Raw genomic sequence first — 17,323 nt, forward strand, 5'->3', positions numbered from 1 at the left:
GGCGGAAAATACATATTCTTACCACTCGGATTTGTTTACTGGATATAAAAATATCAGTAAGAAAACCAGCACTATATTTTTAAGAATAAAAATGTTACTAATATCTGGGTATATCTGAAGGTGCAACTAACGTAACTTTCCAGACTTGCATCCTAAAATGAGATGGAACAGCTCCGTAGCTGCCCAGGCCCTATAGGATAGAATTAAACTCGTTGACTTCAACCTACCCACCCATGAGACCCTACAAGAAACCTTTATCTGAATTAATCTGGTCTGTGTGCTAACTCTACCAGGATTACCTTCTACTCTAACCCCCTCCCATCCCCCTTAGCCTCAAGTTTGGCTCAAGTTCACTTCCCTTGATGCCAGGCCTGCCTGCCAAAGCTCCTGATGCTCTTTCTCTAAATTCCTAAAGCACTTTCCATACCTCTTATACATTCTATCTCACTCACATGTTCATTCACCTTCTCAAAAATATTAACAGAGGAGGCGACTAAACTAGTACTCATTCACTACACTGTAACATTAAATATGCTTTGACCAAACTAGTAATTCCTTGAAGGTCAAAGATGGCGGCCATGCTAACACTTGTTGACTGATGGAACTAACCATGAGTTCTTCAACCCTAGACTGTTGGCAGATTTCTTTTTCAGAGCAGAATATGCTGACTTAGAGAATTAGATTTAATGCCTTTAATTCAATAGCAATTAGGTTTCTTACTATTACAAACAGTCAGGCAAATCATCCATTACAGTCCACAAAAAAAGTACAGAGTTGAGACACTGGTATCCACAAAGTTTCACACATTAAAAGTTGGAAACCTAGATGTTCAGTTCTTGTAACTCGAGTCAAAGGAATAAGCTTATTTTCTCTGAACTCTCCCTATAGTGTTATGTCTAAATGAGCCTTAAAGAGCTGTTTAAAAATAACTAGGAGGGCCAGATTCTGGGAGAAAAATACACAGAACTTACACATGAATCCGTTTCCCAAAATTGGCTGTTTAGTTTAGGCTGTGCTATTTCCTGCTCAAATTGGTTTCCTGCAATTTGTTAAGGCTGCCAAATACTTAGTGATCTCAGTGATATACTTAACAAAAACTGGCAAATCTTTCTCATTTTTCACAATGACAAGAAATTTACAGAGAAACTTCTACAGTGAGGATGATAATAAAAGTTAGGTCATTTGTCTTGTTTTTTTCCAGATTCATCATTTTTATCTGGTTGCCAGTAGCTTACGAAAACAACAAAATGTCTCCTAATATCATTTCCTGTCTGTTTCTTCATATTGATTTGGGGACAGTTTCTTCAGCGGTAGGTAGGGTCAACCATGAGAGGTCTGACCTCATTATAAGCCAGAAAAACTAAAAGATCAGGTTGAAAGGAAACAATCAATACCCAAAATTGATTTTTTAAAATCAAAAGATGCAAGATGTTAATGAAAAGATAAGTTTATAACTATATGCAATGACATCTCCTTATGTCAGCCTAAGAAAAAAATTATCTGGTGTAAAAGCAAACCAATATAGTTGAGATAACGCAGCAAAAAATTTGAGGCAGCAAGGACACAGTTAAGTTATTGAGAGCACATTCATTTATTAAAGTGGCATTACAATCTGCTGTGTGTCACACAGTATATTATTTTGCCCAAACAGCTTTACATGCAAATACTTACTGCAACGAGCCATTGATCTGGTTCAAGGTTTAGCAAAAAAATTATATTTTTTATGAAAAAAAAGTTTCAGTAAAGTCTTCAGAGGAACCCACTTTCTTATAGTATAAAATGTATTCTCAAAACTATTTTTATGACAAAATTGAGTTCCTATATACAGAAATCCTAGGGCTCTCAGTTCATCAAATACACTGCCCTATGTTCACACATACGAATAGCCTATGGCTGGTATGACTAAGAGTCCTGTGAGAAAGAAGGCTTTTTAATAAATACTTAAAATTCAACTCACATTTAATATATAATTTACTTCACACTGAAAAATGTAAAAAAGGCGAGTGACATTTTTATCAATACATTTTTGTAGGCTTGAAAAATTATTTCATAACACATCTAAATTTTAAATCATAAGAAATCTATTATTGAGTACTAACTAAAACCCCTAAATGAGACAAACTCAGAACAGAACATAAATTTTCAAGCTTCCTGCTTTTATAAGCCTATTTTTTTAATTCTAAGAAGAATAACTCTTTGTTAATTTACACATAGTTGAATTGCATTCTTAACCTAAAGCAAGATCATTTCAAAATAGCATGCCAAATTTTAGTTCTTTTCTTGGGTTAGGTTGGAAAGGGTGAGATGAATCATGTACTCAAAGAACCTGTCCTATGAGCCTTGTTGAGTCTTTTTCACACCATGGTGCAGATCGAAAATAAAAAGCACTGGTGTATTCTAGATCAGAGCTATGCAATAGAACTGTCTGCAATAATAGAAATGCCCTATATCTACACTGTCCAATATGGTAGTCACAAGCCACATGCGGTTACTGAGCATAAAATGTGATGAGTGCAACTTCGGAGCCGAAGTTTTCATTTGATCATTGACTTAATTTTCACTTAACTTTTAAGAGTCACATGTGACTAGTGGCTACCATCTGGAAAGTGTAGTTCTAGCCTGACCACTAAAACACAAGAGGGCATACTTTTTTTCTTTTTGAGATGGAGTCTCACTCTGTTGCCCAGGCTGAAGTGCAGTGGCGCAATCTCAGCTTACTGCAACCTCCGCGTCCCAGGTTCAATCGATTCTCATGCCTCAGTATCCCAAGTAGCTGGGATTACAGGCATGTGCCACCACGCCCAGCTATTTTTTGTATTTTTAGTAGAGACAGGGATTCACCATGTTAGGCAGGCTGGTCTCAAACTCCTGACCTCAGGTGATCCGCCCACCTCGGCCTCTCAAAGTGATGGGATTACAGGCATAAGCCACCAAGCCCAGCCCACAAGATGGCATTCTAAGAGCTTTCAGTGCCCAGGCTGGTCACAGCTGGTCATGGACCAAAGAGTTCATCAGTCATTTCAAATGGGGAGTGAGAAGGGACGGGTCCCTCAGCAAAGCCAGAGCTCTTCACATCAGTGGCATGCTCTTCGGGCCAGACACACCACAGGCACTCACAGAAAACTTCCCGACCCATCCCCACTCTCTCGAAATACCAAAACAACCCAAGAAAGAAAACATTTTCTCTCCCTCCACTCACTATTTGAGAGCCAATATGGGAAAAAGCTAGAACAACCAACAATTACTTATAAACAACAGGTTCTTTCCTTAGTTCAAGCAGAACATCACTAAAAAGCAGCTCCTTCATTCCAACTAGTTTCTGTCACGACCCTTCTAAAGCAAGATGTCATTCAAATTAAAATAAGACAAAGTGGTTAACAGCATTTGCTCTGGAGTCAGACAAACTTGAATGTAATTCTCATCTCCATTGTTCACCAGCTGTGTGACTTTGGGCAAAATAATTAATCACTTCAAGTCTCAGTTTCTTTCTACATAAAATGGGTTATCACAGGTCCTTCTTCATAGGGTTAAAAGGATGAAATGAGACAAGACGTACACAGGATTTAGCAGAGTACCTACAATGTAATAAATTTCAAGTGTCATCTATCATTACTTCAGTATATTGAATCATCATGATCATCATGCTAACTCTGTAACACAGGAGGTAGGAAAAAAAATCTACCTACAACAAATCATACTTTAGAACAAATTCCAATTTTAAATGTATCCATATATCATCATTCTTTTTTTAACACCAAGAAAATGTTTTAATTAAACTACAGAAACAATGGTTATAGCACAGAATATTCATAAGCAAAAAGATACACCACATCATAAGTACTTACAAAGTTACAAACCATTTGCTTCCTTAACATTTTCTGTATTTTAAGTTCATACACGTAGATATGAACAGATTCACCATTTTGAGGAAGAGGAGGAAGCAAAGGTATATTTATCGTCAGCTAGATGTGCTCAGTGTATGCAATGGTATTTATATGCAACGCCTGAGTCACCAGAAGTGCAGTTGTTGGGCATTTTAATAAACTGGACAGCCATTTGTTTCTGCACAACAAGGCATCTTCTTAAGCCAAAATATCTGATAAACTTAATTTCAGTATCTCCTAGGTTTCTTTTATACTATGTTTCTACCTCCCTTATAGTCTTGTTATATATGTAGTTTATCTGTCAAAAAAAGAACTTTTTCCTATTTTTGCATCTTTTCAAAACACCTGGCTTGGCCAGGCACGGTGGCTCACGCCTGTAATCCCAGCACTTTGGGAAGCCAAGGCAGGTGGATCACGAGGTCAGGAGATCGAGACCATCCTGGCTAACATGGTGAAACTCCGTCTCTACTAAAAATATAAAAAATTAGCTGGGCGTGGTGGTGGGAGCCTGTAGTCCCAGCTACTCGGGAGGCTGAGGCAGGAGAATGGCGTGAACCCAGGAAGCGGAGCTTGCAGTGAGCCAAGATCACGCCACTGCACTCCAGCCTGGGAGACAGCGAGACTCCATCTCAAAAGAAAAAAAAAAAAAAAGAAAAAACCTGGCTTACTTATTTACATAATAGAAACATTCAATATATGTCACCTGAATTAAATGTATAGAACTCTCCAGAACGAACAAAAGTAGCTACTTTTAAAATAGATAATGCCCTTCAATTAATTCAACAAACGATAATAAGCACTTACTAAGAAGCAGGTTACACTATCCTAGGAGCTAAGAATTCAGCTGTGAACAAACAGATGAGGAACAAGGTCCCTGGAGCTTCTCTTCTAGTGAAGACAGCAGTCACAGTGAATAAGTAGAGGAAGGGTGATAGGAGATGATGAATAATGTGATGATGTTGGAAGGCAGACAGGGACCAGTCATGATATATGATGGAAGCCCAGGGAAGCAGCTCAGACTATATTCTGTGTACCATGGAGAGCCACCACTGGGACATGACTTGACCTGATTTGCTTTTCTTCAAAAGATTGTGAGGACTTCTGTGTGCACAGCATAGGGGGGAAGAGTGAAACAGGCGGCCAGTTAAGAGACTTCTGCAGAAGATGATGGTTATCTATCTGGACTGGAGATACAGCAGAGGAGATGGATGCAAAAGGAACATATTTAGACATGTTTTAGAGATGGAATTGATAAGACTAGCTAACAGTCTGATGTAAGGAGTAAGGAAAAAAGAAAACAAGGATGAATCCCCAATTGGGGACCTGACTACCTGTGCCATTTAGTGGGAAAGACAGAGAAGAAAAGCAAGTCTGGGGGTGAAAATAAAGGTTGATTTGGGATATGTCAAGTTGAGGAATCTGTAAGGGGAGATTTCAAGTAGGCAGTTGTCTATTATAATGTCTGGAATTTCAGGGAAAGGTCAGGGCTAGAGATATAATTTTGGGAGTCACAGGCATCTAGATAATGATTTCAAAACCGTACCTTGGGACAAGATTACTTAGTAGAAATCAACAAAGAACCCTGGACTGAGGGTTGCAAGTAGGGTGAAAGGAAAACCAAGAGTGTGGTCCAGAAGCCAAAACAAGGGTTTCCAACAAGGAAGGCATGCTCACTTTCTATCTAGAGTTAATTAACTGTGAATCCTCAACTCTCCTACTAAACAAGAAGCTTCAAAAGGGCAAGAACTAATTCTTATTCATCTTGGTACCCTCTCCTCTAAACGTATCAGAAGCTCAATTCATGTTTACTGACTTAATGATTAGTAAGGGGCGGGGCGGGGGGGGTCACAATTGGCCCAAGTGAATGGCATTTGGGCAGGATCTCGTCTTTCTCAATTTCACAGTCAACAGCCAGATTTCCTCCTTTCTGATAAGTAGAGGAAAATCTCACTTAGTCCAAAATTAATCATCCCAATTATTTTCTTGTTGCCATTTCACAATAAATAGCGCATCTACCCATCAACTGGGCAGTATCAAGAACAGTGCTGGACACATAGCTGGTGCTTAGTAAAATATTGGATAAACAGATGAGTGTGGCAGGAGAGAAAAAAGGGAGAAGAAACAGCATTAAGTCTCTTATCCAGCAGGACCTACCGATAAAATTAGGCTTAATAATTCTCTATGGATTTCATTTACCACCATATTTCCATCAATAACTAAGACTGTGACAAACTAAACCTTTTATAAACTTAGAAGAAATTTATTAGAAAATAAAATCATTTGGAATACTTCACAATTTGAAAATAGCAAATCAATATTTTCTAAGTTCAATTTTTTTAATAAATATTTATTCCTAAATCTCTGATATCCTATAAGCAATCCATTTTATACAAAAAGATATGCAGTAACTTTCCAAAGCCTAGTAGAGGATTCAAGAGTGGGAAGAGAAAACAAAATTTTCAGACTGTTTGAAAGTAGTTTCATTCTTAGTACAAAACATTTTAAAAGAAACCCCGATACTGATTTCTACTATTCCTTATAAAAAGCTAAACATCCAAATAACGAAAGACAGAATGCTAGAGAACTTGACTATTGAGTCAACTTTTTCCACTTATAATTTATCTCCTAAAAACCCTAAAATTAAAATTCAGCAATACCTGAGGCACCATAAGCACCAGAATACCGCTGAGACTTCGAACCAGATGGAGAGGATTCCTTCATTCGATCAATCACATTTTCCGAAAGCTGGAAAAGCAACATCAAAATAAAATCAATTATAAAAGAGCAAGATCAAAAACCAGTGCAATAACATCCAAGTAATTTAGTCATCCATATCCATACACATGACGAATGGCCTAAAGAAATTAGGCTAAATCTAACAGCCATAAAACCAGAAGGCAGAATAATTTTAAGATTTCAAGATGCACCCCACAGCACTACTCCTTTATTTTTTCTAATGCACTGCTAATTGTTCATTATAAATAACTACACTCTTCATTTTATACTATGCACAAAATTGTAATCTCTGGGGAAATGTATGCTATCTAAACTTCAACTTTCCTCCCCTAATCCTACACACTTATTTATGCATTAATGGGCCTTAGCTCCTTCCTTCCCTCTAGTCCCAAATGAAAGTGTTCCTTCCCCTTCCCCTCCCTCCCTCCTGTTCAAAGCTAACCACATACAATTGCTCTTTCAACAGATTTCATGATGCATCAACTATGTGCCAGAAACTAGGCTAGACTCTGAGTATTCAAAATTATCAAGTGCTTAAAGCGTAACAGAATAAACAACCATCAGGCATTTAAATACAACATGAAGAGTGCTACCTGAGTGAGTCAGCATGTAATGCAAGTATACAGAAACCACAATGGGCAGCACATGTAGCCAGGCTTTGAAGGCAGGGCTGGAACAGAAGATTAGGGAAGATTTACAAGGTAAGGAGGAGTAAAAGTTAGGAAGAGATGCAGTAGGATAAAAGTGCTCCTGGGCAAGAAAAATCACATTAAAGTACAGATGAGAACCAGAATTTGCCACCGTTAGACATCCAAGTGGAGATATCAAGTAGGCGGCTGGCAACAGAGCAGAGGCTCTGAGGAACACCCAGGTTTGCGGATTTGAGAGTCATCATTCCCACAGTTACTATGGCATCATCCTTTTTTATTTTCTTTACAGCACTTAACCACTATCTGAGACTTGCTTGTTTACCATCTGCCTTTCACTAGAAAGAAAGCTCCGTGAAAGCAAGGATTTGGCTGTCCTATGGCTATACTCCCAGAGCCTCACTAAGCCTAGTTAATTCAGTGAAAGAATGTTAAATGAATGAATGAAACAACATGAATAAATGGCTGAAGCAAGAAAGTGGAGGGGGGGCATAGTGAAAGAGAAGGTGGGGAGGGAAGGTAGAGATTCCAAATTTTGAAGATTCTTAGTGAACTCTTCAATTGAAACAGTCTGAACTTGATCCTGAGGGTACCTGAGCACTACTGAAGGATTTTAAGCAGGGGAATGGCACGATCAGATTTACACTTTAGGAAAATCACTCTGGCTACAGTGTAGAGAACAGATTGGAGGGGGACAAGAACAGAAGCAGGATCCCTGAAGGAGGCTAAAGGACCAATTAAGAAGCTATTAAGCATATGTCCACACAAAGACTTGCACAGGAATGTTCATAGCAGCATTATTCATAAGAGCAAGAGTGGAAATAAACACATGTCTATCTATGGTGAATGGATAAACAAAATCTTACATATCCATACAACAGAATACAACTGAGCAATAAAGAGCAGTGAAGTTATGACATATGCTACAGTACAGATAGACCTAAAAATCATTAAGCTAAGTGAAAGAAGCAAACACAAGGGCCACATATTGAATGATTCTATTTATATGAAACACCCAGAAAAAGCAACCCTATAGCGTAGATAAGTAGTTGCCTAGAGCTGGGGTGGGAATAGGGATTAAATGTAAACAGGCACAAGGGAGCTTATTGGGGTGATAAAAATATTCTAAAATTGGATTGTAGTGATGTTTGCACAACTCAGTAAATTCATCAAGTGTTGAATTGCCACTCGGGAGGCTGAGGAGGGAGGATCACTTGAGCCCAGGAGGTCAAGGCTGCAATGAGCCGTGATCATGCCACTGTGCTCCAGCTTGGGCAACAGGGCAAGATCCTACGTATATAAAAAAAAAAAAAGTGTTGGAATGTAAACTTAAAATGGATGAATTTCATGGCATGTAAATTACAACAATTTACTTTAATAAACTTTAAAAAAAAAAAAAGCTTTTTATGGTAATCCAGGGGAGAGCACACTTAAAAGGTATTTAGGATTTAAAATACTAACATTCACTGAGTGCTTATTATATGCCAGGCGCTACACTAAGCTAGGCACTTCACTTATTTACTCCTTCACAGGCCTATGAGATAGATACTTTTATATCTCTATTTTATAGGTGAAAAAACTGAAGCACAGCCAGATTTAATAACAGGCCCTGGATCAGATACTTTATCAGTAGCAGAGGAAGGATTCAAACCCAAAAAGTCTGAGTCTCAATATCCCACTCAAGGCCAGGCGCGGTGGCTCACACCTGTAATCCCAGCACTTTAGGAGGCCAAGGCGGGTGGATCACGAGGTCAGGAGATCGAGACCATCCTGGCTAACACAGTGAAACCCCATCTCTACTAAAAATACAAAAAATTAGCTGGGCGTGGTGGCGGGTGCCTGTAGTCCCAGCTACTCAGTAGGCTGAGGCAGGAGAATGGCGTGAACCCGGGAGGCGGAGCTTGCAGTGAGATCACGCCACTGCACTCCAGCCTGGGCAACAGAGTGAGACTCCATCTCAAAAAAAAAAAAAAAGATCCCACTCAAACATCCCTCAGCATCACTACCCAGTATCTGAGTAGATGTGGGAGTAAAGCAGAAATCATCAAGGAAGACGCCAGGACTTCCACTTCAAGTAACTGAGTTGATCCTCCTCCTGTATCAACGGTCTCCTTCCCATTTCCACTTCCTGAACTCACCACTGGATTTTACCCTCAGTGCAACAGTGAACATCCTCTGGTAGAAGTCACCAATGACCAAATAAATAACTTCTGATATTTATGTAAATAAATATTTTATATTTATAAAATACCTTATTTATATGGCTTCCCTTTAGCATCTAACACCTCTGGCCACTCCCGTCTTCTGGAAAGCCCTCCCTTGGCTTTTCTGACATCCTGCTGTCCTGGTTCTCCTAGGACTCTGGCCACATCTTATCTCTTTTGCAGCTGCCCCTCTCCTGCCTGCACTTCAATGCTGAAGGGCCCTTCTCATTCTATGTGCTCTTGTACTGGTACTCTCATCCAATCTCTTGATTTCTAACTGCTGTTGATAAACTAATAAATTCCATTAATAAATGCATTCGCTCAAGCTTAGACCTATCTCCCAGAAGCCCGGTCTCCACACTGAATTGCCTGATGAACACCTTCCTTCCGGCAAACCAGAAGCACCTCACACCCAAAGTGTCCAAAACTGAACTCACGTTTGCCACATATCTCTTCTTTCTCCTGCCTTCCTTACCTCATTAATGACACCACCAACACCCAGCTTCCTAAATTCAAACATAGGGCTTGTTCTCAACTCTTCTTTCTCTCTCATTCTTAGTCATGACTTCATCAATCCCTAAATATGTAATGAATTCCTCTCTTCTCTCACCCCATTTCTCCTGCCCTAATTCCTGTACCATCTGCTTAAAATGCAAATGTGATAATGGTAACTCCCTACTTCAAATTCTTCAATAGCTACTGTCTGTTTACAGAAAAATTCAAATTCTTTGTACAGCATTCAAGACTTCATCATTTGGTGATGGCCTAACTCTCCAACCTCAAATTCTACAGTTTTTTTCCTTAATATTTCATATCCTGTTCTACACCCATCTCCTTGCCTTTACACATGCCTACACTGCCTTCTCTCCTGGCCCCTTGGGAGGGAAGTCACCTTTCAAGATCCAGTCTAAACATCCAAGCCTTCGCTGACCAAAACAGTTGTCCACTCCATTCCAACCCTGCCTACCTAAAGCTACCATTCCTTGTGCCCACTGTTCCTTTCTCAAACTTCCAATACAGTCTCAATGAAAGAACAGGAATTAGCCTTTCCACATTCACCTTTCTGCCTTTCCACTAGATCGCAAGCTGCTATATATTAAGTCATTCATTCAACAAATGTCTCCCAGGCCAGGCACTAATCAAGGCCCTGTGATACGTCAGTGAACTAAATGTCTATACCTGAACTGTTAGTTGTATCTCAGGGCCCAAACCAGAATGGAAGTAAGATGGAAAAGGGAAAGGCTACAGATCAAATGCTGTGTGTGCTCTTTGAAGGAAAAAACTACGACTCCCTTCTTGGAAAACAAGAAGCCTTTCTATCTGAAAATGCCAGGGCCAGCTGCGTCCTTCTAACAACTGAACAGCCACTGGCAATGTTGCTGAAACTCATCTGAGAAACTGAGACACATCCTAGAAAAATCCCTGTAAGACTGACTCAATTTATACTTGAGAAAAAAAGAGACCCTGAGTAACATTCAGTTACTGGCAGCATCAAGACCAGAAGCAGTAATTCCCCAATCTCTAGTCCAATGCTCTACTTTTAATAACACACCCCTTCGATCCCATGCATGTAATAAAAATATATCACTTCCTCTTAAAGAGGAAAAAATGAGCTTACATTTTTAGAATCTTAAAGCTATTTTAACTGATATATAATATATATAAATCTCAAAAATCAAGTGTTAGCTATAAGCTTTCATCTGAAAAGTTACTATTTTCATCTGAAAAAAATGAAAATAATGTTTACCCCAGAGATTCTGTGGAGGGATTTTATGTTTTGCACCATAAACTATAATTGGCTACACAAATATTTGGTAAAGCTATAACCCATATAGCTCCAACCACAGGGACTTTTTAATTCATTTTGGTTCATTCTTATCAACTGGGTCTGAGCTTGTACTGATTCCTTCTCTGTAAGGTGCGTGAGGACTAGGCCTACAGCTATTGCAAGCAGCAGCTGCCTAAGTCCTGGTATGGGTATAGAAGGTGCTTATTTTTCTCTCTCTATGCTCTCTGGGTAGTAGGAGTAGAACGTCTCTTTCAATCTAATCACTAATTTCTTGTTAACTTTTTTTCTTTTTGAGGCCTCTCTGATGTCCCAAGTTGCTACTTAATGTCAAATTCTCACATCAATTCAAAACATTTCCCAGTGGGGTGTTTGGTTATAGTTCAGTAAACTTGTAAGCATGCTCCAAAGGAATATATACTAAACCTATTGAAGGCTTGATAAACATATTGTACGGCTGCCTTATTGAGAGTCCACCTTTCTCTTGTTCTTACAATCATTCAACAACTGTATCCTTAGGCCCTTCCAAAGCAGCACCCATGGCCATCTACAGTTGCACCTCTGCCAACTCCAAGCACTATTATCCTATTCCCAGTCTGCTCATAGAGATGTAGATATGAGGCAATAGTCTTTTGTGTTATTATCTGTATCCAAAGTTAATGCTCTCTGAGCTGACCTTCCCATTGCAGTAGTAAGTTCAGACCTGCACACTCACCTCATCTCCTCTGTGAACAGGGGTACTCACTCGTGAAGCAGCTGACAAGCTTTAGAGATGCTGACCAGGGTTATACACACAATCTGTAGCTGTAGAACAACTCATCTTTGTGATGAAAAATGACCCAAAATGGGGGTCAACAGTATAACATAAGCTTCTGCGATGGCAGCCTCTGTGTAAGAAGTATCTTGCGGTCAGGTGCGGTGGCTCACGCCTATAATCCCAGCACTTTGGGAGGCCAAGGCAGGCAGATCATGAGGTCAGAAGATCAAGGCCATCCTGGCTAACACAGTGAAACCCCATCTCTACTAAAAGTACAAAAAATTAGCTGGGTACGGTGGCAGTGCCTGTAGCCCCAGCTATTTGGGAAGCTGAAGCAGGAAAATCGCTTGAACCCAGAAGGCAGAGGTTGCAATGAGCCAAGATCGTACCACTGCACTCCAGCCTGGGCAACAGAGCGAGACTCTGTCTCAAAAAAAAAAAAAAAAAAATAGTATCTTCTTCAGGAAACATATCTTTTCCTGAACAGGGCACTTGTTTTAGCAAAGCCTTTTCCTGTATAATGACCTACACCTATTATACTTGCTTTCCAGACATCTCTGGAATCTGCATCAAGGCAAATACCAAGGGCAATTTACAGAAATTATTTGTAGCAAAGAATAATGAAATAACCCCCGCACACATTGATACTGGGAATTACACCCTGAGGTCCACAGACTGAGTAGTCCGTGGGTCAATTACTCAGCTGTATGCAAAACTGTCTGCTTATTGCATGGTTCTGGTCAGAATCCACAGCTTACAGATCCACAGTGCTCTATGAATTAAAAGAGCCACCATTCTAACATAAGGGGCAATCAAAAGAAGCAGGTCTGCCGATATTCAGCCCACTGAACTTGACTGTCCATCCTATTCTCTATTGCTCCGAAAGACAAATTTAAGCAAACAGAGCTTGCCAAGTTTAAATTTGTAGTACTCACCACACCAATGTGCTCCACAGAGGGGAAAGGCCATGTGTCATCTCCTACAGTCTTCCCACTCATCGCTTCCTACCCACCTTGTTTGGTCTTATCCAAAATTCATGCCAGAAACACCACCCACCAATCCAAAAGAAAGAATTTTCTCAGAAACAGGAGACTGGGTGAGATGGACAAAGAGAAAGTATTTCTATTCCCAGGGAACAGAGTAAAAAAAGAGGAACTCTTCAGTGGCCCTTCTAAGAGGTAAAGTTATGAGCCACATGAGACAAATAAATCAGCCTCCTGCCTCCATTAGTTTATCTTATCTTCTTCCAGATGTGTCCTAGCAAATTGATTCAAGAACTCAGACCCATTTTTTCTCTCTTGATTCTCCTTCCACTTAGCATAGGTCATTTTCTGTGTGAGTATTAGTTTGCTTTACAATTACCTTTTTAAGACATAGGCTCCAAAAACTGCCATTATTAGTTGGGAGAAATTACTCCCAAATAGTTACTTAAGAGAAAGGGGGGGAGGAAACCCATACACATGTTGATAGATATATATGAAATATGTAATTCTTAGCTTATGTTTGTGTTTCTTTACATTTGTCATTAGTAGAAACCATTATCTCTACCTTTATAAAATCCTACACAACTTAAGATGGTACTCAGCCAAAAACTTCATAGAATCTAAAGCTGAGAGAAACTAATCATCTACTACTTAACTAAATTATTTGTACAACATTCCTCAACACTCCCAAGGGCTAACCGAATTTGTAGTCTCTGATAACATATTCTCTTCAGAATCCTCAATAATACCCCATATTAAGTAATCTCTTCATTTACGGTCTCTCAACTGCCAACACTTCCCAAAGCATGAGTTACGTTCCATATTTTATTAAGTATCCATACTGCCATAACTGGCTCCTGTGAATTTCAGCTTGCAACTTTAAGGCCCAGCTGCTGACATTCGTTTATGTCTGGAAAGCATGATAAATATATCTTTGAAAATGATACTCATTGAAGTTGACATTTGCTCTAGAAGAGTTCACTCACAGCTTTGATGTTTCAGATAAACTTGCAAAAGATTGAGTTGTAAGCACACTTTCCAAGCAGGCACGGCAGGTGCTCACAAAAATCCTATCAACCACATGTAATATGAGTAATGAAAATGCTTGGTCTTTCCTCTCTAGGAATTTATTTTAGCCTTGAGAAGAGGGCAAGGCAAAAGAGTGACCTCTCATCCAATCCATATGAGTAGTTTCAGATTCAAAGTTGGAATCAGGTGTAAAAATACAGGTTATTTTTACAGAAGAGGGAAGAAAAGCTATCAGTTGCTAAGGATAAAGGGAAAAAACAAGACCCTACACATACCATGAAAAATAATACCTGGTAGGTGAGAAGAAACTTTAAACTTAAAATTTGAAGTAGGTCCTTTCATTGCTATTAAGGACCTCAACAATATAGAGAAACACAATCTATTAATAAATTCAGCCAGGTGTGGAGGCTCACACCTGTAATCCCAGCACTTTGGGAGGCTGAGGTGGGCAGATCACTTGAGGTCAGGAGTTTTGAGACCAGCCTGGCCAACATGGTGAAACCCCCTCTACTAAACATACAAAAAAGTTAGCAGGGCATGGTGGCACATGCCTATAATCCCGGCTACTCAGGAGGCTGAAGCAGGAGAATCACTTGAACCCAGGAGGCAGAGGTTGCAGCAAGCTGAGATCACGCCACTGCCCTCCAGCCTGGGCGACAGAGCAAGACTCGTCTCAAATAAATAAATAAATAAATATTCAGCATAGCTACCAAAAGCCTTATGTTCACTAAATGTTATTCTTTATACATTAAGATAAATGATGACTGAGCCTGGTAGAGCGGCACATGCCCGTAATCCCAGAGGCTGGGGCAGGAGGATAGCTTGAGCCCAGGAGTTGAGACCAGCTTGGGCAACACAGGGAGACTCCAACTCAAAAAAAGCTCATAATTGCCAACATATTTATATTAAGGGAATGAACCCAAGTCATTATATGAAAAAAAAAATGAAGATGAAATTTCAGATGCTCCTTGGTTTACAATGGATTTTGCTGAAGGTAATGCCAGAAGGTGAGTTTACTGAACGCTTGTCACTTCCACACCACTGTCAAAAAATCCTAAGTCAAACCATCCTAACAGGAGATCATCTGTACTATCTTTAACAGCGTAACAGAACACAGAATTAGCTTTCCAGCAGTGACTGACTCAGTTGAATAAATAAGCTTGGTAAACTTTCATTTCTTACAACCAATGACATAAATGCTAGACAACTGGTCAAAGTTGGAACGTTTTCTTCAGCCAAGCTGAACTAACCCAACTGCAGTTCAAAACCGAAGTTTGGTGCCTCATCGGCACCATGTTCTAACAAACTAAGCTAAAAACAATGGCTTATGGACATACTGAGAATGTGGTTTCTTATCCTTCCCCATGTCTCAGAAGGAAACAACGTGACTGTTTAAAGCCAAGAAAAATATAAAGAAATAAAAACCATCTACAACAGACCTAGACAAAAAAACACCCTCAATTAGGGCAGAATGTAAGACTCCCATTTCCTAGTCCATACCCTTTTAGGTACACCTGTTGGGGCACAAAATGCTCTTATTTTTATTAAAATTTGAAGTTCACTTAAGTTCACATATCCATTCTTTTGAACAGCTCTAATAACAGCTATTACTCACAAGTGCAAACACTGTCAAAGTACGACACTGTGCTAGATATACATTATGTCAAATTCTCAAAGTAGGCTGCTTTGTCCAGAAATACTAAATACGGAAACACAATGAAAAGTGACTTGTGCAGAGCCACACGGCTAGTGAGAGGCAGAGATAGAATCCAACCCAGGTCTGCCTGGTTCCAAGGCACATGCTCTTTCCACTACACAGCACAGCACTTTCAAAGAATCTTATAACTTCGCATGTGAAAGAAACCCTATCATACTAATGGCTGCCTTTTTAATGAAAATCTACAATGTGCCAGGTGCTTTACATACCTTACCTCATCTTCTTACAATAACCAATCAAGGGAAGTGATGGTATTACCCTTTATGGATAAGGAAATAATAAGAGAAGTCAATTGTCAAAGGCCACAGGCTAATAAATACCTAACCTGCGATTTAAACTGATGTCTGCTTAATTCAAGCCAAGAAAAATACTAAGATCAACTGAAAAACATCTACAAAAGACCTAGACAAAAATCACACAGGCAATCAGGTTAAGTAATAAATATCTAACCTGAGATTTAAACTGAGGTCTGTTTAATTTCAAGTTGATTCTCTTTGATCATGAGCTCAAAGAAATCAGAATGACCTCTGTGTACTCAATACTTCAATGGATGTCACTTCTAGAGGAAACTGCAATGAGCTAAGTATGGCTACAAGAAATTTACAGTGCCACCAGACTCACAGGATTTCAGGACTGGAAAATATTAGAGATCTGAGAGATGTACTCAGTCGCATTATTTTGCAGATGGGAAAACTGAAGCTCAGAGAGATTGCAAAACATTCATGTAAAATGAGGATTTGAAGCAATGGAGACCAGCGCAAGGGCATTCCAGGTGAAGGGTATATTCTGAAGAAAAGCACAGAGGTAAAAATGAGCTGCTTGGACCATCAGCAATACAGGTAAAATGTACTATATGAGAAAGAAAAAAAAAATGAAGAATGTTGTCAAGTTATATGACCAAAGGACATTTCTTTTTAAAAAACAAAAATCTTAAAAAGGTTTTTTAGACAATTTTTCCATTTTAATAGAATACATATCCCTACTGTCACAGTTATTCCATCCAACCTTATCTAATACTTGATATGAATCTCTGTGCTGTGGCCACATTCTCTTTCGATTTTGTTTGCTGTTAGCACTGTGTCTGTACTAAAGCATGAGAATATGGATTTATACATTTTTTTCTAACCAATGTCTTCCCACTCAAAACTTATTTTGCTTTGTCTTCTAATTATTTTTCACCCTGAGTTGCATACCGAAGGCCTAATGGCAAGTGTCTTAAAATCTCTGCATAAAACTTAAAGTTTACAGTAATTTTTTACTCCAAAGAGTACTAACTGAACCACAATAACTCAAAAGAATACAGCCTCAGATATTTTATTACAAAATGTAGTACTACCATTAATTAGTATAATATAAAGCAATACTGGTCACAGACCAAAAACTGAGTTCAACAGTCTGAGTTTCTATACAGAAAAGTTTAATAAATTATTCTCAAGGTAACAGTTTCAGAAGAAAACGTTTTTAAACATTTTAAATATTTAAGAAGTTTTATTTCCTGGTAACAACTGTTAAAAATAATTTACAAATGTAATTTATTTACGCTGGTTGATAACAAAAAATATATATAAATTATTATAAAA

At 39.0% G+C, this 17,323-nt stretch overlaps 1 protein-coding gene across 3 annotated transcripts in view; it reads right to left on the reverse strand.

Annotated features, from left to right (window-relative positions):
• Positions 1–17,323, reverse strand: part of CHCHD3 (coiled-coil-helix-coiled-coil-helix domain containing 3) — a 299,985-nt gene that overhangs the window by 281,307 nt on the left and 1,355 nt on the right. For all 3 annotated transcript variants that reach the window (XM_054494780.2, XM_054494779.2, XM_063667850.1), the window contains exon 2: positions 6,542–6,629. In XM_054494780.2, the coding sequence (XP_054350755.1) occupies positions 6,542–6,629 (88 nt within the window). The remainder of the gene's footprint in view (positions 1–6,541; positions 6,630–17,323) is intronic.

The sequence above is a fragment of the Pongo pygmaeus genome, chromosome 6 (genome assembly GCF_028885625.2).
Source record: "Pongo pygmaeus isolate AG05252 chromosome 6, NHGRI_mPonPyg2-v2.0_pri, whole genome shotgun sequence".
NCBI lineage: Eukaryota > Metazoa > Chordata > Mammalia > Primates > Hominidae > Pongo > Pongo pygmaeus.